This window comes from Somniosus microcephalus, chromosome 7, assembly GCF_052327205.1.
Source record: "Somniosus microcephalus isolate GS21.2 chromosome 7, FLI_Smic_1.0, whole genome shotgun sequence".
NCBI classification, from domain to species: domain Eukaryota; kingdom Metazoa; phylum Chordata; class Chondrichthyes; order Squaliformes; family Somniosidae; genus Somniosus; species Somniosus microcephalus.
The window spans coordinates 242,272,294-242,293,676 of record NC_140993.1 but is presented as its reverse complement, the minus strand read 5'-3'; the positions used below and the strand labels follow the sequence as shown (position 1 = coordinate 242,293,676).

The following is a 21,383-nucleotide window of genomic DNA, read 5'->3' as shown; positions in this document are numbered from 1 at the left end:
GTATTACAGTTTAAACTCTTTAATGAAGCATTAAGTCTGACCTGACTCAACAGTGCAGCACCGTGTGGACCAGATGGAGTCGGAACCCCCTGGGTCTTCTGAACAATAGCAGTCCTTACAGATGCCTGCAGGTCAATGACAACTCGGCATGCAAATGTTACAAATTGATTTTATTTTTAACAATGTTTTCAGACTTGCGGGGTATGTGGAGGCTCTAGCATCTAGACTGGGTCTGCCAAGTCCTGATCTAAACCCAAAACAAGCTGATATGTGGCAAACTCGACTTAGCTCGCAGCTGGTGAGTATTTGTTTTTAGATGTTCCTGCCTCCTCTCCCACATTCTCTCCTTCTCGCTTCCTTGTTTCCTGATTGCAAATGTCTCAGTGGCCTACCTCCTACATAGGGAGCCGTGCAAACCCTTGTTCACTTGCATCAATTTAAAAGGATAAGTAAGCAGATAGGTGTTGGACTCCTTGTTACAGCTTGCACAAAAGAATTTAGTTGAATTGGTTCCCTTGAGTAGCAGATGGATAGGCTATATTGAGATAAATTAGATCTTAATAAATGATGCTGCTGTTGAAGCTTGTGCTCATTCAATAAGGAAAAGCTATTTCCTAATTATACCTTGTTAACCACTTACCTTGTAACTGGAGACACTTTTTTTGATTGAGGGGGAAAAACACAATTATATAATTTGACTATCCTATTCAGATTTAAGTTATCTGGCCAGATGTTTGTTTGTTTTCCTCCAAGGGGCAAGAAAGAGAGACTGCAAGTGTCAGGCCATGAGGTGGTAGGGTCTGGATGCACTCTGACATTTCATTTTTGTCTATTTGCAACAGGCAGCCAAGAGAGATATTAATAGGAACAGGAAGGTCATTCAGTCCCTTGAGCCTGTTCCGCCATTCAATTAGATCATGGCTGATCTGTATCTCGTTTCCATTTACCCACCTTGGTTTCATATCCCTTAATAACCTTGCCTAACAAAAATCTATTCATCTCAGTAATGAAATTTTCAATGGACCCCCCTAGCCTCAACAGCTTTTTGGGGAGAGTTCCAGATTTCCACAATCCTTTGTGTGAAGAAGTGCTTCCTGACATCACCCCTGAATGGCCGAGCTCTAATTTTAAGGTTATGCCCTCTTGTTCTGGACTCTTTTCCACCCCAGAGGAAATAGTTTCTCTCTATCTGCCCCAAATCTTTTAATCATCTTAAACACTTCAATTTGATCACTCCTTAATCATCATGTATATTCAAGGGAATACAAGCCTAGTCTGTGCAACTTGTCCTCATCATTTAACCCTTTTAGCCTCAGTATCATTCTGGTGAATCTGCGCTGCACCTGCTCCAAGGCCAATATATCCTTCCTGAGGTGCGGTGCCCAGAACTGAATGAAACTATGTACATAATGTGCTTTCTCACATATGTTTGTTGGTCCTCAGCCAGGTTGGTTTGGCTAGGCCGATTCAGGCCATGAGTAATACGAAGAGTGTACCCAAGCATGGTGATTTGCATGAGTGCTGGTGAGTGCATCGTGTTGTCAAAGGAAAAATTATCTGGGTAATTGGAAAATGGGAGGGTAAGTTTATGCTTGTGTCTAACTTTTTTTGGGGGGTACTTTTAGGATTGGGTGAGGAACTGTCATAGTGGCTGTATGGCACATTTTCTTTGGTAGAATTTTATAAATATACATAAGAACATAAATAGGAACAGGAGTAGGCCATATGGCCCCTAGAGTCTGCTCCACCATTCAGTAAGATCATGGCTGATCTTTGATCTCAACTCCACTTTCCCACCCGATCCCCATTTCCCTTAGAGTTCAAAAATCTGTCAGCTTTGAATATACTCAACGACTGAGCCTGCACAGTGAAGAAGTTTTGCTTCCTCTCTGTCCTAAATGGCTAACCCCTTATCCTGAGACTATGCCCCCTAGTTCTAGACTCTCCAGCCAGGAAAAACAACCTCTCGGCATCTACTCTGTCAAGCCCTCTCAGAATCTTAAATGTTTCAATGAAACATAGAAGATAGGAGCAGGAGTAGGCCATTCGGCCCTTCGAGCCTGCTCCGCCATTCAATGAGATCATGGCTGATCATCCAAATTCAGTACCCTGTCCCTGCCTTCTCCCCAGATCCCTTTAGCCTTAAGAAATATATCCAACTCTTTCTTGAATATATTTAATGAACTGGCCTCCACCGCCCTCTGTGGCAGAGAATTCCACAGGTTCACCACTCTCTGGGTGAAGAAATTCCTCCTCATTTCAGTCCTAAATGGCTTACACCTTATCCTTAGATTATGACCCCTGGTTCTGGACTCCCCAGCCATCAGAAACATCCTTCCTGCATCTAGTCTGTCCAGGCCTGACAGAATTTTATAGGTTTCGATGAGATCCCCTCTCAATCTTCTAAACTCCAGTGAGTATAAGCCCAATCGACACAATCTCTCCTCATATGTCATGAGATCACCCCTCATTCTTCTAAACTCCAGAGAGTATAGGCTCAATCTCTCCTCCTAGGACAACCCTCTCATCCCAGGAATCAATCTAGTGAACCTTTGTTGCACCTCCTAAGGAAAGTATTTCCTTCCTCAGATAAGGAGACAAAAACTGCCCAGTACTCCAGGTGTGGTCTCACCAAGGCCCTGTACAATTGTACCAAGACTTCCTTACTCTTATACTCCAACCCTCTTGCAATAAAGGCCAAAATAACATACAATTTGTCTCCCTAATTGCTTGCTGTATTTGCATGTTAACTTTGTGTTTCGTGTACAAGGACACCATCATTTAAAAATATTCTGTTTTTCTATTATTCCTAGCAAAGTGAATAACCTCATTTCCCCACATTATATTCCATCTGCCACCTTATTGCCCACTCACTTAACCTGTCTATATCCCTTTGCAGACTCTTTTGTCCTCCTCGCAGCTTACTTTCCCAACTATAAATATATCGTCAACAAACTTGGATACATTACACTCGGTCCCTTCATCTAGGTCATTAATATAGATTGTAAATAGCTGAGACCCCAGCACGGATCCTTGCAGCACCCCACTAGTTATAGCCTGCCAACCTGAAAATGAGCTGTTTATTCCTATTCTCTTTTTTTCTGTCCTTTAACCAATCCTCTAACCTCCATGAGCCCTTATCTTGTATAACAACCTTTCATGTGGCACCTTATCGAATGCCTTTTGAAAATCCAAATATACTACATCCACTGGTTCCCCTTTATCTACCCTGCTCGTTACATCCTCAAAAAACTCTAATAGATTTGTCAAACACGGTTTCCCTTTCATAAAACCATGTTGACTCTGCCTATTCGTATTATGATTTTCAAGTGCCCTATTATCGCTTCCTTAATAATGGATTCCAGCATTTTCCTGATGACTGCTGTCCGGCTAACTGGCCTGTAGTTCCCTTTTTTTCTCTGCCTACTTTCTTGAATAGTGGTGTTACATTTGCTATCTTCCAATCCACTGGGACTGTTCCAGAATCTAGGGAATTTTGGAAGATCACAACCAACTATCTCTCTACCCACCTCTTTTAGAACCTATGCTATAATTGGCTTCTGTCTTTCCAGACCAGGAAGGGGAAAAGAGAGAGCCAGAATCCCTCTTGTTGACTGTTGTCTAGCTGTGTATGGAATGTGTCTGCTGGACGTCTGATGATGTCATGCTTAGTTATGCTGCATCACACCATCAAATGGCCTGTCAAGACTCCTTTTCTAGGCTCAACTGTGCCCCAGTACGATTCATAGCCTTGAGGGAAATAATTAGAAAAATGCCCCTATGCTTGTGAAGAGATTCACGTACCAACTAACACACCAAAAGTAAATCTTGGGCACCAGTTGTTTAAATTCACATCGTACAAGTACCCTTCCTGGTTTCCATCGCATAGACTCCTGCTTTTTTTCCCCCCCTTTCCAGCACCCGCTGCATTGAAAATAGTATAGCTTCCACAAATCAGCATGATTGCTTTAGTAACGCTATAAAACTGCAGCACAATGCGTGGCACTGCTGAACATGACTGAAATTTAGATCACGGCTGGAATACTCTTTATTCTACTGCAAGGGTTTGTTGGCAGAATGGCTAAATTTTGAGATTTTACTGACAAAGCGGAGCAGTTCTTTCTGTATGGTCACTGTTTGGATTGGCTGACACTGAGCTGTGTTGGTAATTTCAAAGCATATTTGGATTGAAACCTTCAGAGTAGCTTTTTTTTCTTATTTTAAAGACAATGAAGTCCCGCTTTGATTTTTTAAGGTTTTGCTTCCTGATCCAACATTATGCTATTCCATTTTCACTTTGAATATTTCATGATACAGTATTGTCTAAATATTTAAGATCTAGAAAAGGTTAGGTGTCTGTCTGTGGACGTTCTTTTGAGTTAGTGTTTAACCTGCATCATGCACATTTGTCAGAGATTTTTCCCCAATACGATTAATTTATTCCACACTTTTTCTAAAAAAGAAAGTTCAATGAGCCTTTTCTAATGACGATCTTGATAGCAATGTCTGAAGATCTACTGTTTCAGCGACGTGGGGCAAGACACCTATTGATTTTTGTTCTATTAGATTTTTGACTTCCAAAAAAGAGCCCAGTAAATAAATCACATTTTCCAGCCTGCTTACAATAGTGTCTACATATTTTAATCAACTTAGTCCTCAGAATTTTCTTAAATCTTTCTTGAATATAGATTAGTATGTGATAGGATCATTTTGTGAAGTGTTGAAGGTAACCTAAATTGCCAATATAGTCAATGCACATACGAATATATGAAAAAATACAGCCAGGAAAAGACCTACTGGTCCATCTAGCTTGTTCCATACAGTTGTGATGTCTTGTGCATCATTACATACACTTCCCCACCCCACCCGGAGTCATGTAATCGCCTAGGAGAGGCTAAAAGCAGAGGCCAACAAAAACTGGAAAGTTGCCCTTCGACCCGGTTAGGCAATCGAAAACTAGTCCAGGAGACCACCCTGGCCCTGATGAACATAACCTCGTACAAGAAATAGGTACCTTGTAATCTCTGCCTCAGCCAGAAACAGGTCCAGCTCTCATTTGAAGGAATTCAGCAAATCAGCTTTCACCGCACGAGCCAGCAACATGTTCCAGAGGTCCGCTGTTCTCTGGGAAAGAAGAACCACTTAACATCTAACCTAGTTCTGCCCTTGCATAACTTGTACGATTGACCCCTGGTCCACCCTAACCTATTCAGTTGAAACAATTGGTCTACACAAACACAATCTAGTCCCTTCATTTATTGTATAAATCTCAATCAAATCATCCCTAAGTCTATGCTTTTCTAAAGTATAGAGACCCTGCTCTTTGAGCTTATCTGGGTAACTAAGATGGGGAATTACTCTGTGGCCCTCTCTAAACCCAGCCACTTGTATAATAAGTACCAGGCTTGAAAGTGTTAGCTGGGGCAATATGCCTTCAATGGCTATGGATTTAGTTTTTAAAAAATTGAAAAGTCAGGAGCCTTTTTATAAAATAAATAAATATATGGACACTGCTTTTAGCTGGTTTTTAGCCTCTCCCAGGGGATTACATGGCTAACCAAATTAGTAACAATACTGTGGAGGAGGAATTCCTGGAGTGTATACGGGATGGTTTCCTGGACCAATATGTCGAGGAACCAACTAGAGATCAGGCCATCTTAGACTGGGTATTATGTAATGAGAAAGGATTAATTAGCAATCTTGTTGTGTGAGGCCCCTTGGGGTGGAGCGATCATAATATGATAGAATTCTTCATTAAGATGGAGAATGAAGTAGTTGACTCAGAGACTAGGGTCCTGAATTTAAATAAAGGAAACTACGATGGTCTGAGGCGCGAGTTGGGTAGGATGGATTGGGGAATGTTACTTAAAGGGTTGACGGTGGATAGGCAATGGCAAACATTTAAAGATTGCATGGATGAACTACAGAATTTGTTCATCCCTGTTTGGCATAAAAATAAAACAAAAAAGGTGACTCAACTGTGGCTAACCAGGGAAATTAGGGATAGCATAAGATCCAAGGAGAGGACATATATGTTGGCCAGAAAAAGCAGCAAACCTGAGGATTGGGAACAGTTTAGGATTCAGCAAAGGAGGACAAAGGGATTAATTGAGAGGGTGAAAATAGAGTATGAGAGTAAGCTTACAGGGAACATAAAAACTGACTGTAAAAGCTTCTATAGATATGTGGAGAGAAAAAGATTGGTGAAGTCAAATGTAGGTCCCTTGCAGTCAGAATCAGGGGAATTTATAATGGGGAACAAAGAAATGGCAGACCAATTAAATACAAACTTTGATTCTGTCTTCACAAAGGAGGACACAAATAACCTCCCAGAGATGTCGGGGAACATAAGGTCTAATGAGAGGGAGGAACTGAATTAAATCAGTATTTGTAGGGAAATGGTGTTAAGGAAATTGACGGGATTGAAGGCCGATAAATCCCCAGGGCCTGATAATCTACATCCTAGGGTACTTAAGGAAGTGGCCCTAGAAATAGTAGATGTATTGCTGGTCATCTTCCAAAACCGGATCGGACAAAGTCAACATGGATTTACAAAAGGTAAATCGTGCTCGACTAATCTACTGGAATTTTTTGAGGATGTAACTGGTAGAATAGATAAGGGAGAACCAGTGGATGTGGTGTATTTGGACTTTCCGAAGGCTATCAATAAGGTCCCGCATAAGAGATTAGCGTGTAAAGTTAAGGCACATGGGATTGGGGGCAAGGTACTGACTTGGATAGAGAACTGGCTGGCAGACAGGAAGCAAAGAGTTGGAATAAACGGCTCTTTTTGCTAAGTGGCAGGCAGTGACTAGTGGGGTACCGCAGGGATTGGTGCTAGGACCCCAGCTATTCACAATATATCTAAATGATCTAGACGAGGGAACTAGATGTAATATCTCCAAGTTTGCAGATGACACAAAGCTGGGTGGGCGTGTGCTGTGAGGAGGATGCCAAGAAACTCCAGTATGATTTGGACAGGTTGGGTGATTGGGCAGATGTATGGCAGATGCAGTATAATGTGGATAAATGCGAGGTTATCCACTTTGGTGGCAAAAACAGGAAGGCAGATTATTATCTGAATGGCAATAGATTGGGAGAAGGGGAAAGTGCAACGAGACCTGGGTGTCCTTGTGCACCAGTTGCTGAAGGTAAGCATGCAGGTGCAGCAGGCGGTTAAGAAGGCAAATGGTATGTTGGCCTTCGTAGCGAGAGGATTCGAGTACAGGAACAAGGATGTCTTGCTGCAGTTATACAGGCCTTGGTGAGACCACACCTTGAGTATTGTGTGCAGTTTTGGTCGCCTTATCTGAGGAAGGATGTTCTTGCCATGGAGGGAGTGCAGCGAAGATTCACCAGACTGATACCTGGGATGGCAGGAATGATGCATGAGGAGAGATTGGGTCGATTGGGCTTATACTCGCTGCAGTTTAGAAGAATGAGAGGGGATCTCATTGAAACTTATAAAATTCTAACAGGACTAGGCAGACTAGATGCAGGAAGGGTGTTCCCGATGGCGGGGGAGTCCAGAACCGGGGTCACAGTCTAAAGATAAGGGGTAAGCCATTTAGGACAGAGATGAGGAGGAATTTCTTCACCCAGAGAGTGGTGAACCTGTGGAATTCTCTACCACAGAAGGCAGTAGAGGCCAATTCATTAAATATATTCAAGAAGGAGTTAGATATATTTCTTAAGGCTAAAGGGATCAAGGGATATGGGGAGAAGGCAGGGACAGGGTACTGAGTTTGGATGATCAGCCATGATCTCATTGAATGGTGGAGCAGGCTCGAAGGGCCGATCTCCTGCTCCTATCTTCTATGTTTCTATGACACACTGCGCACAGTTAGTGATGGAACTTGCACCTCCATGTTAATATTTTTTCTATTTGCATATAATGTGATTGATGGGAGTGATAGTATGACTGCAATCTATTCAAGGGGTTTAGGTGATGACCTAAATTGGATCAGTAAAGCTCAAGAAGTTTGCCATCCCACCCAGGAGATTGGATAATTTTTGATGTCAGGATTCCAATTTTTGATCTCTGGATTCCAATTTTTGATCTTCATTCTGGATGGGTTTTTAGCTTTGTCCTTTAGTTTTTGTTCCTGTAAACTAAAATTAGTGCTATCCGTGTTCTTGAATTGAGATGTCATTTATAGGTAGGGGTCCTGAACTGCAATAGTTAATCTTTCAGTTTATTTTTTTTTAAATCTGGTTACCGGGAATTTCTTTATTCAGCCTTTATCTTGTCGCATTGAAGGATATAATTTTACACTTTTTCTGTCTTACATAGTGGTTTAAATTGATCAGGTCGCTCCCTCACACATAGTTGCCGAGGCCCTAAGCTCTGGAATTCCCTCTGCTTCTCTACACCTCTCTTTCTTTAAGTTGCTCTTTAAAACCTACTTCTTGTCCTAATATCTCTTTATGTGGCTCGGTGTCAAAAGTTTGTCTGATAACACTCCTGTTAAGTACCTTGGGATGTTTTACTACTTTAAAGGCACTATATAAATGCTAGTTGTTGTTGCACCTCACCAGTAAGGCTTCCCATTTCTCACAATTTCTCACTCCTTGCAACATCTTTGAGATTGCCTACTTGGGGTGAAGTTATGTTTTCTCCTGTGCACATGTTCTCTGGGAATTCAATTTAAGATTGACTAAACTTGCACTCAGGAGAGTTCTCCTGCTAATGCTGCTAAATGTTAAGTGTCTCTTCCAGTTTCATCAGCGCTTCATTCAAACCAAGATTCAGAGGTTATGGGATGATTAACTGCCTCACACAGTCGCCTTTAACTATAATATGACAAATTACCCTAACCTTTACAAAGCCTGAACAAGCTCTAAAGCAAACTGTTACTATGTCACTCATTTTTAATCCACCTGAATGAATAAATTACTGGTTTAAAAATACCTCAAATATTTACATCAGCAAAAAAAACTTATTTGAATATTTTAATTTCTTCCTGTACTGTTTTTGGAGTAATTCAGGGTGGTATGAGATGGATTGCATCAGAAGGGGGTAGTAGCAGGGAGTCTTATTAAATCAGAGGAAGGAATTCATGTGAATGTGTACTGAGATATGATTGGCATCCAGGACTTGGTACTCAGCCATCGGACCCCAGTTATACATCACAGTACAGAGGGTATAATGGGGTCTGTGGCTGAGTATGGTGAGGTATAATTGGGGTCAGTGGCTGGGTACGGTGAAGTATAATTGGGGTCTCTGGCTGGGTTTGGTGAGGTATCATTGGGTAGTGAGGGGTATAATTGGGGCCAGTGACTGGGTAGTGAGGGGTATAATTGGGGTCAGTGACTGGGTAGTGAGGGGTATAATTGGGGTCAGTATCTGTGGACTGAGTATAATTGGGGTCTGGCTGGGTACTGAGGGATATAATTGGGGTCAGTATCTGGGTACTGAGGGATATAATTGGAGTCAGTATCTGGGGACTGAGGGATATAATTGGGGTCAGTATCTGGGTATTGAGGGATATAATTGGGGTCAGTATCTGGGTACTGAAGGGTATAATTGGGGTCAGTATCTGGGTACTGAGGGATATAATTGGGGTCAGTATCTGGGTACTGAAGGGTATAATTGGGGTCAGTATCTGGGTACTGAGGGATATAATTGGGGTCAGTATCTGGGTACTGAAGGGTATAATTGGGGTCAGTAGCCACCAACTCAATCCCTCTCCCTGGTTACTGTCTAAGGCTGAACCAGACGGTTTGCAACCTTGCATGTCCTATTTGCTTCCGACCATATATCTGCTCCATCACCAAGACTACCTACTTCCACCTCCATAACATTGCTCGTCTCCGCCCCTGCCTCAGCTCATGCGCTGCTGAAACCTTCATCCATGCCTTTGTTTCCTCTAGACTTGACTAACACTCTCCTGGTTGGCTACCTATCTTCCACCCTCCAAAAGCTTGAACGCATCCAAAACTCTGCTGCCTGTATCCTAACTCGCGTCAAGTCCAGATCACCTTTCACCCCTATGCTCACTGACCTACTTTAACTCCTGGTCTGGCAATGCTTCGATTTTAAAATTCTCATCCTTGTTTTCAAATCCCACCATGACCTCGCCCCTCCCTATCTTTGTAACCTTCTCCAGCCCTACAACCCTCTGAGATCTCTGCACTCCTCCAATTCCGGCCTTTGCGCATTCCCATTTTTTATCGCTCCACCATTGTGCCTTCATCTGCCTGGGCCCCAGGCTCTGGAATTCCCTCCCTAAGCTTCTCCGCCTCTCTATGTCCCGCTCCTTAAAACCAAGCTTTTGGTCATCTGTCCGAATATCTTCTTGCATAGTTTGGTGTCAGATTTTGTTTGATAACGCTCCTGTGAAGCGCCTTGTGACGTTTTACTAGATTAAAGGCACGATATAAATGCAAGTTATTATTGATATGGATCAAAGGCGGGTAAATGGAGTTGAAGTACAGAGCAGCCGTGAGCTAATAGAATGGCAGAACAGGCTCAAGGGGCTGAATGGCCTCCTCCTGTTCCAATGATTGGAGGAACTGGCTGGATACTGATGTCTAATTGGTGTCAGTAGGTACTGTTGGGTATAATTGTGGCCGGGAGCTGGGTACTGAGAGTGAGGTCTAATTGGAGTCAGTGGCTGGATACTGAGATTTAGCTGAACTTGTGCTGCAAACTGAGAGCTGTAATAGGGGTCAGGACTGAATACTGTGAGGTCTAATTGGGGTCAGTGGGTAAAGTTATGATCACAGTCAAGGTCTGGGCCATGTGAAGAGTAACTGGTGTCAGCAGTTGGGTCCTGTGAGTTTTAATTGGGGTTGGTGGGGTCAGGGGATGGGTACTCTCATGTTAAATTGAGGGTAGTCCCTGAGTACTGAGTTTTTAAGTGGGTTTAATGGCTGGATACTGCGAGGTGTAATTGCGTCAGTGGCTGCGTGCTGCAAATTTTAACTGGGGTGAGGGGCCGGGCACTGTGAGGTATAAATGAATTTAGGAAATGGGTACTGAGGTGTAATTGGGGTCAGTGTCTGTGAAAAAGCTGTCCAACAATGGCTTGCAGTCCCTTGAGGACTCATTTAAAATGCTCATCCTTGTGTTTAAATCCCTTCAAGGTCTTGCCCCTCCCAACTTCACCTTGGCTTCTCCAACCCTACAAACCTCACAGAACTCTGCTTTTTTTTATCCAAATCTGGCCTCCTGTTCTCCCGCCCCCACCATTGACAGCCATGTCTTCGTCCCTCTAGGAACTAGGCTCTGAAATTCCCTCACATACCTCGCCACCTCCCTCTCCTCCTTTAACACTGTCATGGGGATCCATTCCTTGCCTCCCCTAATATCTCCCTTGACGTTGATTTTTGTCTGATTACGCTTCTGTAAAGTGTCTTGCCGTTTTTCAATGGCAAAGAATAAATGCAAGATGTAAGCTAGAGATTGGGAGAGGTTAGGAGTTTGACTATGGGATAGTAAACTTGGAGGTTTGCCAAAAAGGGAGGTAGGAATAATAGAAACATACAAGATAGGAGCAGGAGTAGGCCATTCGACCCCTCGAGCCTGCTCCGCCATTCAATGCGATCATGGCTGATCATCCAAATTCAGTACCCTGTCCCTGCTTTCTCCCCATATCCCTTGATCCCCTTAGCCTTAAGAAATATATCTAACTCCTTCTTGAATATATTTAATGAATTGGCCTCAACTGCCTACTGTGGTAGAGGTTCACCACTCTCTGGGTGAAGAAATTCCTCCTCATCTCTGTCCTAAATGGCTTACCCCTTATCCTTAGACTGTGACCCCTAGTTCTGGACTCCCCCGCCATCAGGAACAGCCTTCCTGCATCTAGTCTGTCTAGTCCTGTTAGAATTTTATAAGTTTCAATGAGATCCCCTCTTATTCTTCTAAACTCCACCGAATATAAGCCCAATCGACCCAATCTCTCCTCATACATCATTCCTGCCATCCCAAGTATCAGTCTGGTGAATCTTCGCTGCACTCCCTCCATGGCAAGAACATCCTTCCTCGGATAAGGCGACCAAAACTGCACACAGTACTCAAGGTGTGGTCTCACCAAGGCCCTGTACAACTGCAGCAAGACATCCTTGTTCCTGTACTCGAATCCTCTCGCAATGAAGGCCAGCATACCATTTGCCGCCTTAACCGCCTGCTGCACCTGCATGCTTACCTTCAGCGACTGGTGCACAAGGACACCCAGGTCTCGTTGCACTTCCCCTTTTCCCAATCTACTGCCGTTCAGATAATCTGCCTTCCTGTTTTTGCCACCAAAGTGGATAACCTCACATTTATCCACATTATACTGCATCTGCCCAATCACCCAACCTGTCCAAATCGTACTGGAGTTTCTCTACATCCTCCTCACAGTACACACGCCCACCCAGCTTTGTGTCATCTGCAAACTTGGAGATGTTACATTTAGTTCCCTCGTCTAGATCATTAATATATATTGTGAATAACTGGGGTCCTAGCACCGATCCCTGCGATACCCCACTAGTCACTGCCTTCCACTCGGAAAAAGACCCGTTTATTCCAACTCTTTGCTTCCTGTCTGCCAACCAGTTTTCTATCCAAGTCAGTACCTTACCCCCAATCCCATGTGCTTTAACTTTGCACGCTAGTCTCTTATGCGGGACCTTATCGAAAGCCTTCTGAAAGTCCAAATACACCACATCCACTGGTTCTCCCTTATCTATTCTACCAGTTACATCCTCAAAAAATTCCAGAAGATTAGTCAAGCATGATTTGCCTTTTGTAAATCCATGTTGACTTTGTCTGATCCTGTCACTGTTTTCCAAGTGCTCTGCTATTACATCTTTTATAATGGACTCTAGCATTTTCCCCACTACCAGAAAGCAAGGTACAACAGAGTAAACACATTTTAGTCTCTGCAATAAGAATGTAAGAAAATCCAAAGTGAGCAAAGGCCATTCAGCCCATCAAAACCACTCCATCCAATGTCCACATCTGATTTTATCAGGGCTTCCTCCCACACCATTCCTTGTTCCCCTATTTTAGGGAAAACTAATTTTCTTCACCCGAGGGGGAAAAAACGAGTAGTTTTAAATATCTCTAATCCCCAATCGTGCTTCTGCACAGAATCGTTGCAGCCCCATTTTTAAAGGTGCCACTTGACTCGATCAATTGCCTTCTCTGGGAGATTGTTCCAACCCTAGAGAAAAGTAATGAATGCAATCAAAGGCCTGTACCTGAATGCAGTACTGGATTTCTTTCGATACGCTGAGAAACTTACTGGGGCAATTCATGTGTAGATCTAGTTCTTGCAAGTGACCAGGATAACATTAACAATATAGAACTAGTGGAGAATTTGGGGGCTAGAACCATGATTACATTCCAGATTATCTGGTAATTAGCACCAGAAAGGACTAGGACAAGGCAAAATGATGACTTAAAGGCAAATTTCACTAGAATATAAAGGATGACCAAAGAGAAATTAACTTGGAAATATCACCGAAGGGTATCTTAGTTGGGAGAAATTAAACCGTTTTCAAGAAAGAACTTTCATTTGTATAGCATCTTTCACATATTCAGAATGTCTCAACATGCTTTACAGTGAATGACTTCTGTATGCAAATATGGCTGACTTTTCGTACAGCTAGGTCCAATAAACAGCAATGAGATGAATAGCCAATTACTTTTATTTTGGTGATGGTGGTTAAGGGATGAATGTTGGCCAAGACAGTAGGAGAACTTCCTGCTCTACTTCAAAAAAACAAGTGTGCAGGTGGGCAAGGACTCTGTTGAACAATCCAGCACTCCCTCAGTACTGCACCAAAGTGTCTGCCTAATTTTCTGATGGTTTTTTAGAATAGTAAAGCTCTCCGCTAGGTGCGCTGATGGTCAGTAGACAAACCTGGCTGTAGACAAGTCAGGCATATCAGATGAGAAGTTTAGGGATCCCTGTGCTATTTACGTACTCCAGACTAGTTTGCATTGTGGAGGATTTCTATCTAGTGCATTTGGCATGCTGTCTAAACATAAACTTGAGATTCAACTACCTGTTCTTAGACTTGCTTACCTTTAATGAAATTGGTCCAATTATGTTCCCCACTTGTGCTGATATCGAAATAAATTTGGGGCCACTGTCCCTGTTTCACTATCCCAGAATGTCACTGGGTACCTCTGTTGGCCCACTGGCTAAAATTAGGGTGGAATCAGATTAAATGTCTTGGATTTTACCTGTTTTTCTCCCATCTTCTGGAAGGGGTGACGAGGGAGAGAAAATAGATATTTGAGAACTTGCATTTGGACTGTCAATGTCTGCATACTTGAAACCCACCTGGGAAGGGATATCACCTTCATTTAAATAACTTGCCTTGCCAGGACCCTGAGAGGCTGTAATCAAATATTTGTTACCCTTCAGCCAGGACTGAATGCTAAGTGTTTATCAGGTCTGAGTGTCCCAATAATGTGTTTATCCCTTGGAACATTGGTTGATGAAAGACAGGTAATGGTGATTCAATCAGGCAATGGCACACAAACACACAAATCTGAAAGCTATTTAGCTAGCCCAGTAATTCCTTCCTGAATACAGACAAGTGCCAGTTTGGCTAAACAGCATCTGAAGTAATAATTACTATAAACCAGGGGAAAACAATCCTTACAGCGCTCTGATGCATTTATCACAGTTTGGAAATAGGTTTTTGGTTTCAGCGTTTTGATAGTGTCAAATTGATTCCGTTGCTGGCTTCACATCCACTGCAGAGCTAGAGCACGTGATCTAAGCCGACACTTCAGTGCAGTACTGAGGGAGTGTTGCATTGTTGGAGATGTCGTCTTGGATCAGACATTCAACAACAACAACTTGTGCAGTTTTGGTCTCCTTACCTAAGAAAGGATATACTTGCCATAGAGGGAGTGCAGCAAAGGTTCACCAGACTGATTCCTGGGATGGCAGGACTGTCTTGTGAGGAGAGATTGGGTCGACTAGGCCTGTATTCACTAGAGTTTAGAAGAATGAGAGGGGATCTCATTGAAACGTATAAAATTCTGACAGGGCTAGACAGACTGGATGCAGGGAGGATGTTTCCCCTGGCTGGGGTGTCTAGAACGAGGGGTCACAGTCTCAGGATACGGGGTAGGACATTTAGGACTGCGATGAGGAGAAATTTCTTCACTCGGAGGGTGGTGAACCTGTGGAAATCTGTACCACAGAAGGCTGTGGAGGCCAAGTCACTGAATATATTTAAGAAGGAGATAGATAGGTTTCTAGACAAGGGGTATGGGGAGAGAGCGGGAATATGGTATTGAGACAGAGGATCAGCCATGATCATATTGAATGGCGGAGCAGGCCCGAAGGGTCGAATGGTCTACTCCTATTTTTCTATGTTTCTATATAATGCCTTTAAAGTAGTTAAATGTCCCAAGGCGCGTTTTGGCTTCAGCAAAAGAGGTCCTGCCTACCTGCTCTTGTGGTTCAGGTGGACATGGAAGATCCTATCGCACTGTTTGAAGAAAAGGAATTCACCTGTTGTCCATGCTGGCATTTGTCCCTCACCCGATTCCATTAAAAACAAATTAACTGCTTTACTGTTTGTGTGGCCTTGCTGTGTTTGTCTGCATAAATGTTGAGCCTGATGTTTGCATCGTGAAGTAATCCTGGAAAAATAGCTGCGGGCCTTCAATGAAGAAAAATGCAATCTAGACCAGAATGTAGAGGAGTAAAGTGACTCTTTTTCAGAAGTCATTCATTGGTTGTGTAGTGCTTTAGGACATTTTGAGGACAATCGGGTGCTCTATAAATTCAAGTTGTTGCTTTATTACTTAGCAGTTTGGAAAGAACTTAATCAGTTCTGCCCTTCATTCAATGGGGGGAAAAAAAGCCTCATTCCAAATAAGTATCTAATTGAGGGTAAAGGGTTAAAAAAATTTAGCATGGATAACTGTGCAGGTGTGGTCTTGGGTGAGTTAAATGTACAATTTGGACCAAGTTACTGGAAACATGTCCTACAGGTGTTCGAAATCACCTTAAAAGAGCTGTGACCTTAGTTTAATTTGGGGATTAAACCCACTTATGTGATGATCTGCCTTTTGAGATGTGAATTAATCCATTCGGAGTGACTAATCTATTGGTTATTTAAAAAAAATCTTAAATTTTATTTTCCTCTTAGGGAAAGGTTATAGGTGTGACCATTGGTTGCATCCTAGGAATGTTTCCACTACTTTTCTTCAAAGCTGAAGAAGAAGAAAAGCTAGAAGTAACCAAGAACTAAACTAGTGTGCCAATGAATTAACTATTTAACCAAGCGTTGAATCTAATGTTCGCACCGTGAAGTAATCCTGGAAAAATAACTCAAGTCTTTCGACGGACAGAAGTGCAATCTAGACCAGGACGTGGTGGAATATTAACATTAACTATCGATACACTCGAATATATTTTTCATGAATTCAGTACAGTGAAACTTGTCTATTGACCCCTTATGGTACTGTTCTATTACACGTTTGGAAAAGAAACCAAACACACGCACACTCCCTAAAAGTATGGTTAAGTGGTCTTTAAAATCAGTTTCACTGCATGTCAGACTGCCTTGTTTTCCTTGATCTATTATAATTTGTTTGAAAATAAATACATTTTGTCAAGTAGTGAATGTTTAACATTTTTACCTAAGGATGTAATTGTAAAACCATGTCATTGTAAAATCAATCATAGAAGTTAAGTGATACTAAATTATGGAAAATGATTTACTTATTTTGAAAAATTATTTACATTTTATATGTTGCAAAGCTGTCTGCAATTCTGTTTATATAGTCTTATGTTTTGGTAATAGACCAGTGTGCATTTTTTAAGTGTGACTGAACAAATTGTATAAAGTTGCATTTCTGTGTTTGCACACTGGTTATTATAGTTTATTTTTTTTTGTGCATTTGATCTTTATATTTGAGCCACATTTGAACTAATCACTCGTAAATGGTAATAGTTACAGGCAATGCTTGGCTTATGAGCGTAGTGCTGTAAAAGACTTGTTAAAGGCAGTTAGAAATGTCTCTCCGGTCTTAATATCTTTAGGATTTACTTGGTGCTAATTATAGGATCTAAATTGCATTGCATTTATTCCGATATAAAGCATATGAAGACTTAAAATATTTTGTTACAACCAGTATCTTTTATCTTTGTTTAAATTTTCCATCTTTTAATGAGTGTTTGAGCCCTTGCAAGTTGAGGTTTCCCCTCCCCTATTTTCAGCAGTAGTAAACACTTAACTGATGAGATTTTATTAGGGCTAGTTCAGCAGCAAAATATAAATGTGGGTCTCTTTGGGGAGGGGAAACATGATGTGATGTCTTTGTAATTATATTAAACAAATGGGGTGTGTGTGTATGTGAGAAGTGAGCTGGATCAAGTCATTTCCCTCAAGCTTGTGATGGTTCCATGAGTAAAGATGATTTGATTCTTGCAGTGCATTGAACTGGCTTTTTGAAAAGTGGATAATGTTGTCTTGACTAAAATGCTTGGACTGATTTGTACTGGATATGACACCTGAAATAATAGCAAAAGCAAAATACTGCAGATGCTGAAAAATCTGAAATGAAAACAGAAAATGCTGGGAAACACTCAACCGGTCAGGCAGCATCTGTGGAGAGAGAAACAGTTAACGTTTCAGGTCGATGACCTTTCATCAGAACAAAATACTAAATGTGACAAAAAGTGGATCCAAACTATTAAACCAAGATGAACCATTTGTCACCAGATTGTTATAAACCAGATTGTACAAATGATGTGTTGCACTTTTTATAGAAATTAGCCAGTATAGAATATCAGAGAGAAGTTCTATAAGGTTTCTAATTCCACTTACTGAAGAATATTTCCACACTGGATACAGTACAAGAATTGATGAAGGTTGTGAACTCGAGTTTAACAGTGGTCTCTTCAGTCCTAATTACACAAAGATGCCAGATGGCGACCGATCTGATGCTTAATGGCCCTGCATTGATCACCTCCAAATGTTAGATGACACTAATTTATGTTACATACAGCAGATAAAATAATTTTACACAATGAGGAGCTAGATTAATGTAGAGTATTGCCACTGATGGCCAACAGTGCTGTTTATTCTCTGCTCAGAACAGGAGTCTGGAGTTCAAGTACTAAATCTGTAAGAAATAGGAAACATAATAATTTGGTGTAAGTGCCAGGATTTGTAGATTCGCATGCTTTGGATCTCTGGGAATTGACTGGAGCTGGCTTGTTTTTTGTTTCAAGACTCATTTTTGCCTGACAAAAGCTTAATAAGCCTTCAAATAATAAACTAGTGCATGTAAATGGGAGGTAGTTTAGAAAAATGATTCATATTAGATATTGTAGATAAATTTGATATTGATACCTTCATGGCCCTGGAGTGGAAACCATGATTAAAGTGTCTACAGTTGTGGTTACTCTTGAGCAGAATCGCTGTGTACAAACAAATAAAATGTAGATTTTTTTTTTTTTATAAAGAGATAATCCTAAAATATTTGATTACCTAGGAATTATTCAAATCACGTCATGTTATTTGCTGCAGTTTTTTTTCACCATTCGTACTTTTAAAAGTACAAGACTCTAACTTGATGTATATCTGCAAAATAATGAAATTAGATAATCTCTTCAGACCTCAAAATAATGCCGAGGGACCAATAATAAGAATTCAGTCTTTAATGCTAAAGTTACCTGTGTGGAGTTTGATTAATGGTGCAAGAAATTAAATCGTGTTCTTCTGAGGTTTGGTGGGATGTTAGTTTGAGTAGTAAAAGGGACTCTAGAACTATTTAAACAGTGTTCCATTCTCCAGCAATCACTTGCTAATGGTGTATTTTGATTACCTTTTAAAAACATTAAAATCAAGCTTATGCAGTCAGTTTTTTTAAAAGCTTTTTTTTTGTCTTGACATCAACAGAAGGCAAAGGAAGAGGAAAGGCTGTTTTATATAATTCACACATGAGCAGCCTTGTTTCACATTATGTGCAGCACCAATCTCCCAATGTAAATTGAAAGCCAAGATTGTCTAACATGGTTGAGTTTTCAAATGAACTCGATGGAACATTTCTTTGGGTTAGAAGCATTGGATCACACACTTCCCTTTAACCAGTTGGTGTAGATGGCCTGGGAGAAAAATGGGAAAAATAAGATTTGAATCCTCAGGAAAGAAAAAGCACAATTTGAGTAGATTGAGTAACTTATTGAATGCTGATCAGGATTATTGATAAAAGTTCACTCTAGAACTTCTAGGCTAAGGTTTGCAGGTTTTTAAATACCACCTTCAATACTGCAGTAATCTGCTTGGCCATGTTTTTAATAAAGTTAATTGGTGTGTGTTTATGCAAGTGTTTTTGTGTTTAATTAATAGAATAGTACAATGGCATGTAGTTTGCAACTTAACATATTTGTATGATAAATTTGTAACCAATATTAAAATACTACAAGTATATATTTTGTGATGTTTTAAATAAATGTGTGAGGAAGATCATTTTAATTTAAGGATTACTGCTTACCTTGAACTTTTATTTACTGAAAACTTTATATATGATCTGCAATACTATGAAGAGAATATAGTTTGACATTCTTTCCATCATCCACCCACAAAAAAACCCCCCTCATATACAACTACCAAGCATTTGATGTCCAGTTAATGTGTGGCTGAAAGAGGGGATTTCATTTCATGGGACACTGAGCCAGGAAGCAGCTGTACCACTAGGACTGGCTGCAGTTGAGCCAAGGTCCTATCTGAAAGGATAAATGGGGCTGTAGATGGGACTTTAAACCAATAGGGGGAGGGGAGGGACTCGGGCAGAAATAATAATAAAGGTGAAAATAGCCTAAAGAAAAGTGGGTGAGAGTAAAGTCCAGTTCATAATACTTCAGGTTCAGAAAAAATAAGTTGAAAATACAACAGGAGTGATGAAAAATAAGTAAGTTCAAAAAGTGTGAGGAAAAATGGCATCAGGGCAAATGGGCACAGTGGTGTCTATTGCCCAATTAAGAGTTCTGTACATAAATGCATGCAGCATAAGGAATAAAACAAGCAAATTAGAATTGGAAATTCAGTTTAAAGGGTATGATGCAATGGCCAGCAGTGAAACTTGTATATAAATTGGGCATGACTGGGAGATAAATATTCCAGATTATAAGGTCTTTGGCAAGGACAGGGAAATTGGAAAAGGAGGAGCACCAGTATTGATAAATGATGTGGAGATGCCGGTGTTGGACTGGGGTGGACAAATGTGATAAGTCACACAACACCAGGTTATAGTCCAACAGCTTTATTTGAAATCACAAGCTTTCGGAGCGCTGCTCCTTCGTCAGGTGAAGTCCTGACGAAGGAGCAGCGCTCTGAAAGCTTGTGATTTCAAATAAAGCTGTTGGACTATAACCTGGTGTTGTGTGACTTATCAGTATTGATAAAGGCAGAGAGTGGTCTGCACAGAGTGGGCTTAAACAGAGTGTTAAAGTTGAGAATTTGCAGAGTGGGAATTCTCTGCTAAGAACTAGCTGTAAAAAGTGAAATTTAGTTTAACATTTTGAATTTAACTTAGAACTTTAAAAACTAGTTGCAGTTAACTGTCAATCAGCTGGAAGTCTTTGTCCTGAATAGGTGCTAATTACTGTGAGCAGGAAGCTGTGGCAGTACTTGTAATCTGGGTGTGGCTCTAAGGAATATAAAAGTAACCAGTATCTGCTGATGCACAGAGTGGTCTTAAATGCAGTGATTCCAGAGTGTTAAAGTTGGGAATTTGGAGCAGAGGAAGAAGGAGGAGGTGCTGTTTTTTGCCTCCAATACTTGTGCTTTGTGTTACAGGTAAATATTTAATTTAATCTATCTATAACCTTAAACTAGATCAAGTAATTAGTTAAAAACTAAACTATAAGCTAAGTTAATTATGGAGAGCAGCGCGATCCTGGACAACCACATATGCAGCAAGTGTCTGTATCTCAAGGAACTTCAGCTCGGAGTTGTTGAGCTGGAGTCTGAGGTGCAGACATAGAGTCATCGTCCTAGAGTTATACAGCACAGAAAGAGGCCCTTCGGCCCATCGCGTCCGTGCCGCCCATCAAGCCCGGTCTAATCTAATCCCATTTTCCAGCATTTGGTCCGTAGCCTTGTATGCTATGGCATTTCAAAATGCTCATCCAAATGCTTCTTGAATGTTGTGAGGGTTCCTGCCTCTACCACCCTTTCAGGCAGTGAGTTCCAGATTCCAACCACCCTCTGGGTGAAAAAGTTCTTCCTCAAATTGCCTCTAAACCTCCTGCTCCTTACCTTGAATCTATGCCCCCTTGTTATTGACCCCTCTACTAAGGGGAAAAAGTTCCTTTCTATCTACCCTATCTATGCCCCTCATAATTTTGTACACCTCAATCACGTCCCCCCTCAGCCTTCTCTGCTCCAAGGAAAACAACCCCAGCCTG

At 41.3% G+C, this 21,383-nt stretch overlaps 1 protein-coding gene across 3 annotated transcripts in view; it reads left to right on the top strand.

Annotated features, from left to right (window-relative positions):
* tmem65 (transmembrane protein 65) overlaps positions 1-19,457 on the top strand; it is a 92,011-nt gene extending 72,554 nt beyond the window's left edge. For 2 of the 3 annotated variants that reach the window (XM_085993524.1, XM_085993525.1), the window contains 2 exons: positions 193-298; positions 16,114-19,457. In XM_085993524.1, the coding sequence (XP_085849650.1) occupies positions 193-298; positions 16,114-16,215 (208 nt within the window). In that variant the 3' untranslated portion in view covers positions 16,216-19,457. Of the gene's footprint in view, positions 1-192; positions 299-1,443; positions 1,525-16,113 lie in introns of all 3 variants that reach the window. The other variant, XR_015079085.1, reaches the window with a different exon arrangement.
* The last annotated feature ends 1,926 nt before the right edge of the window (positions 19,458-21,383 follow it).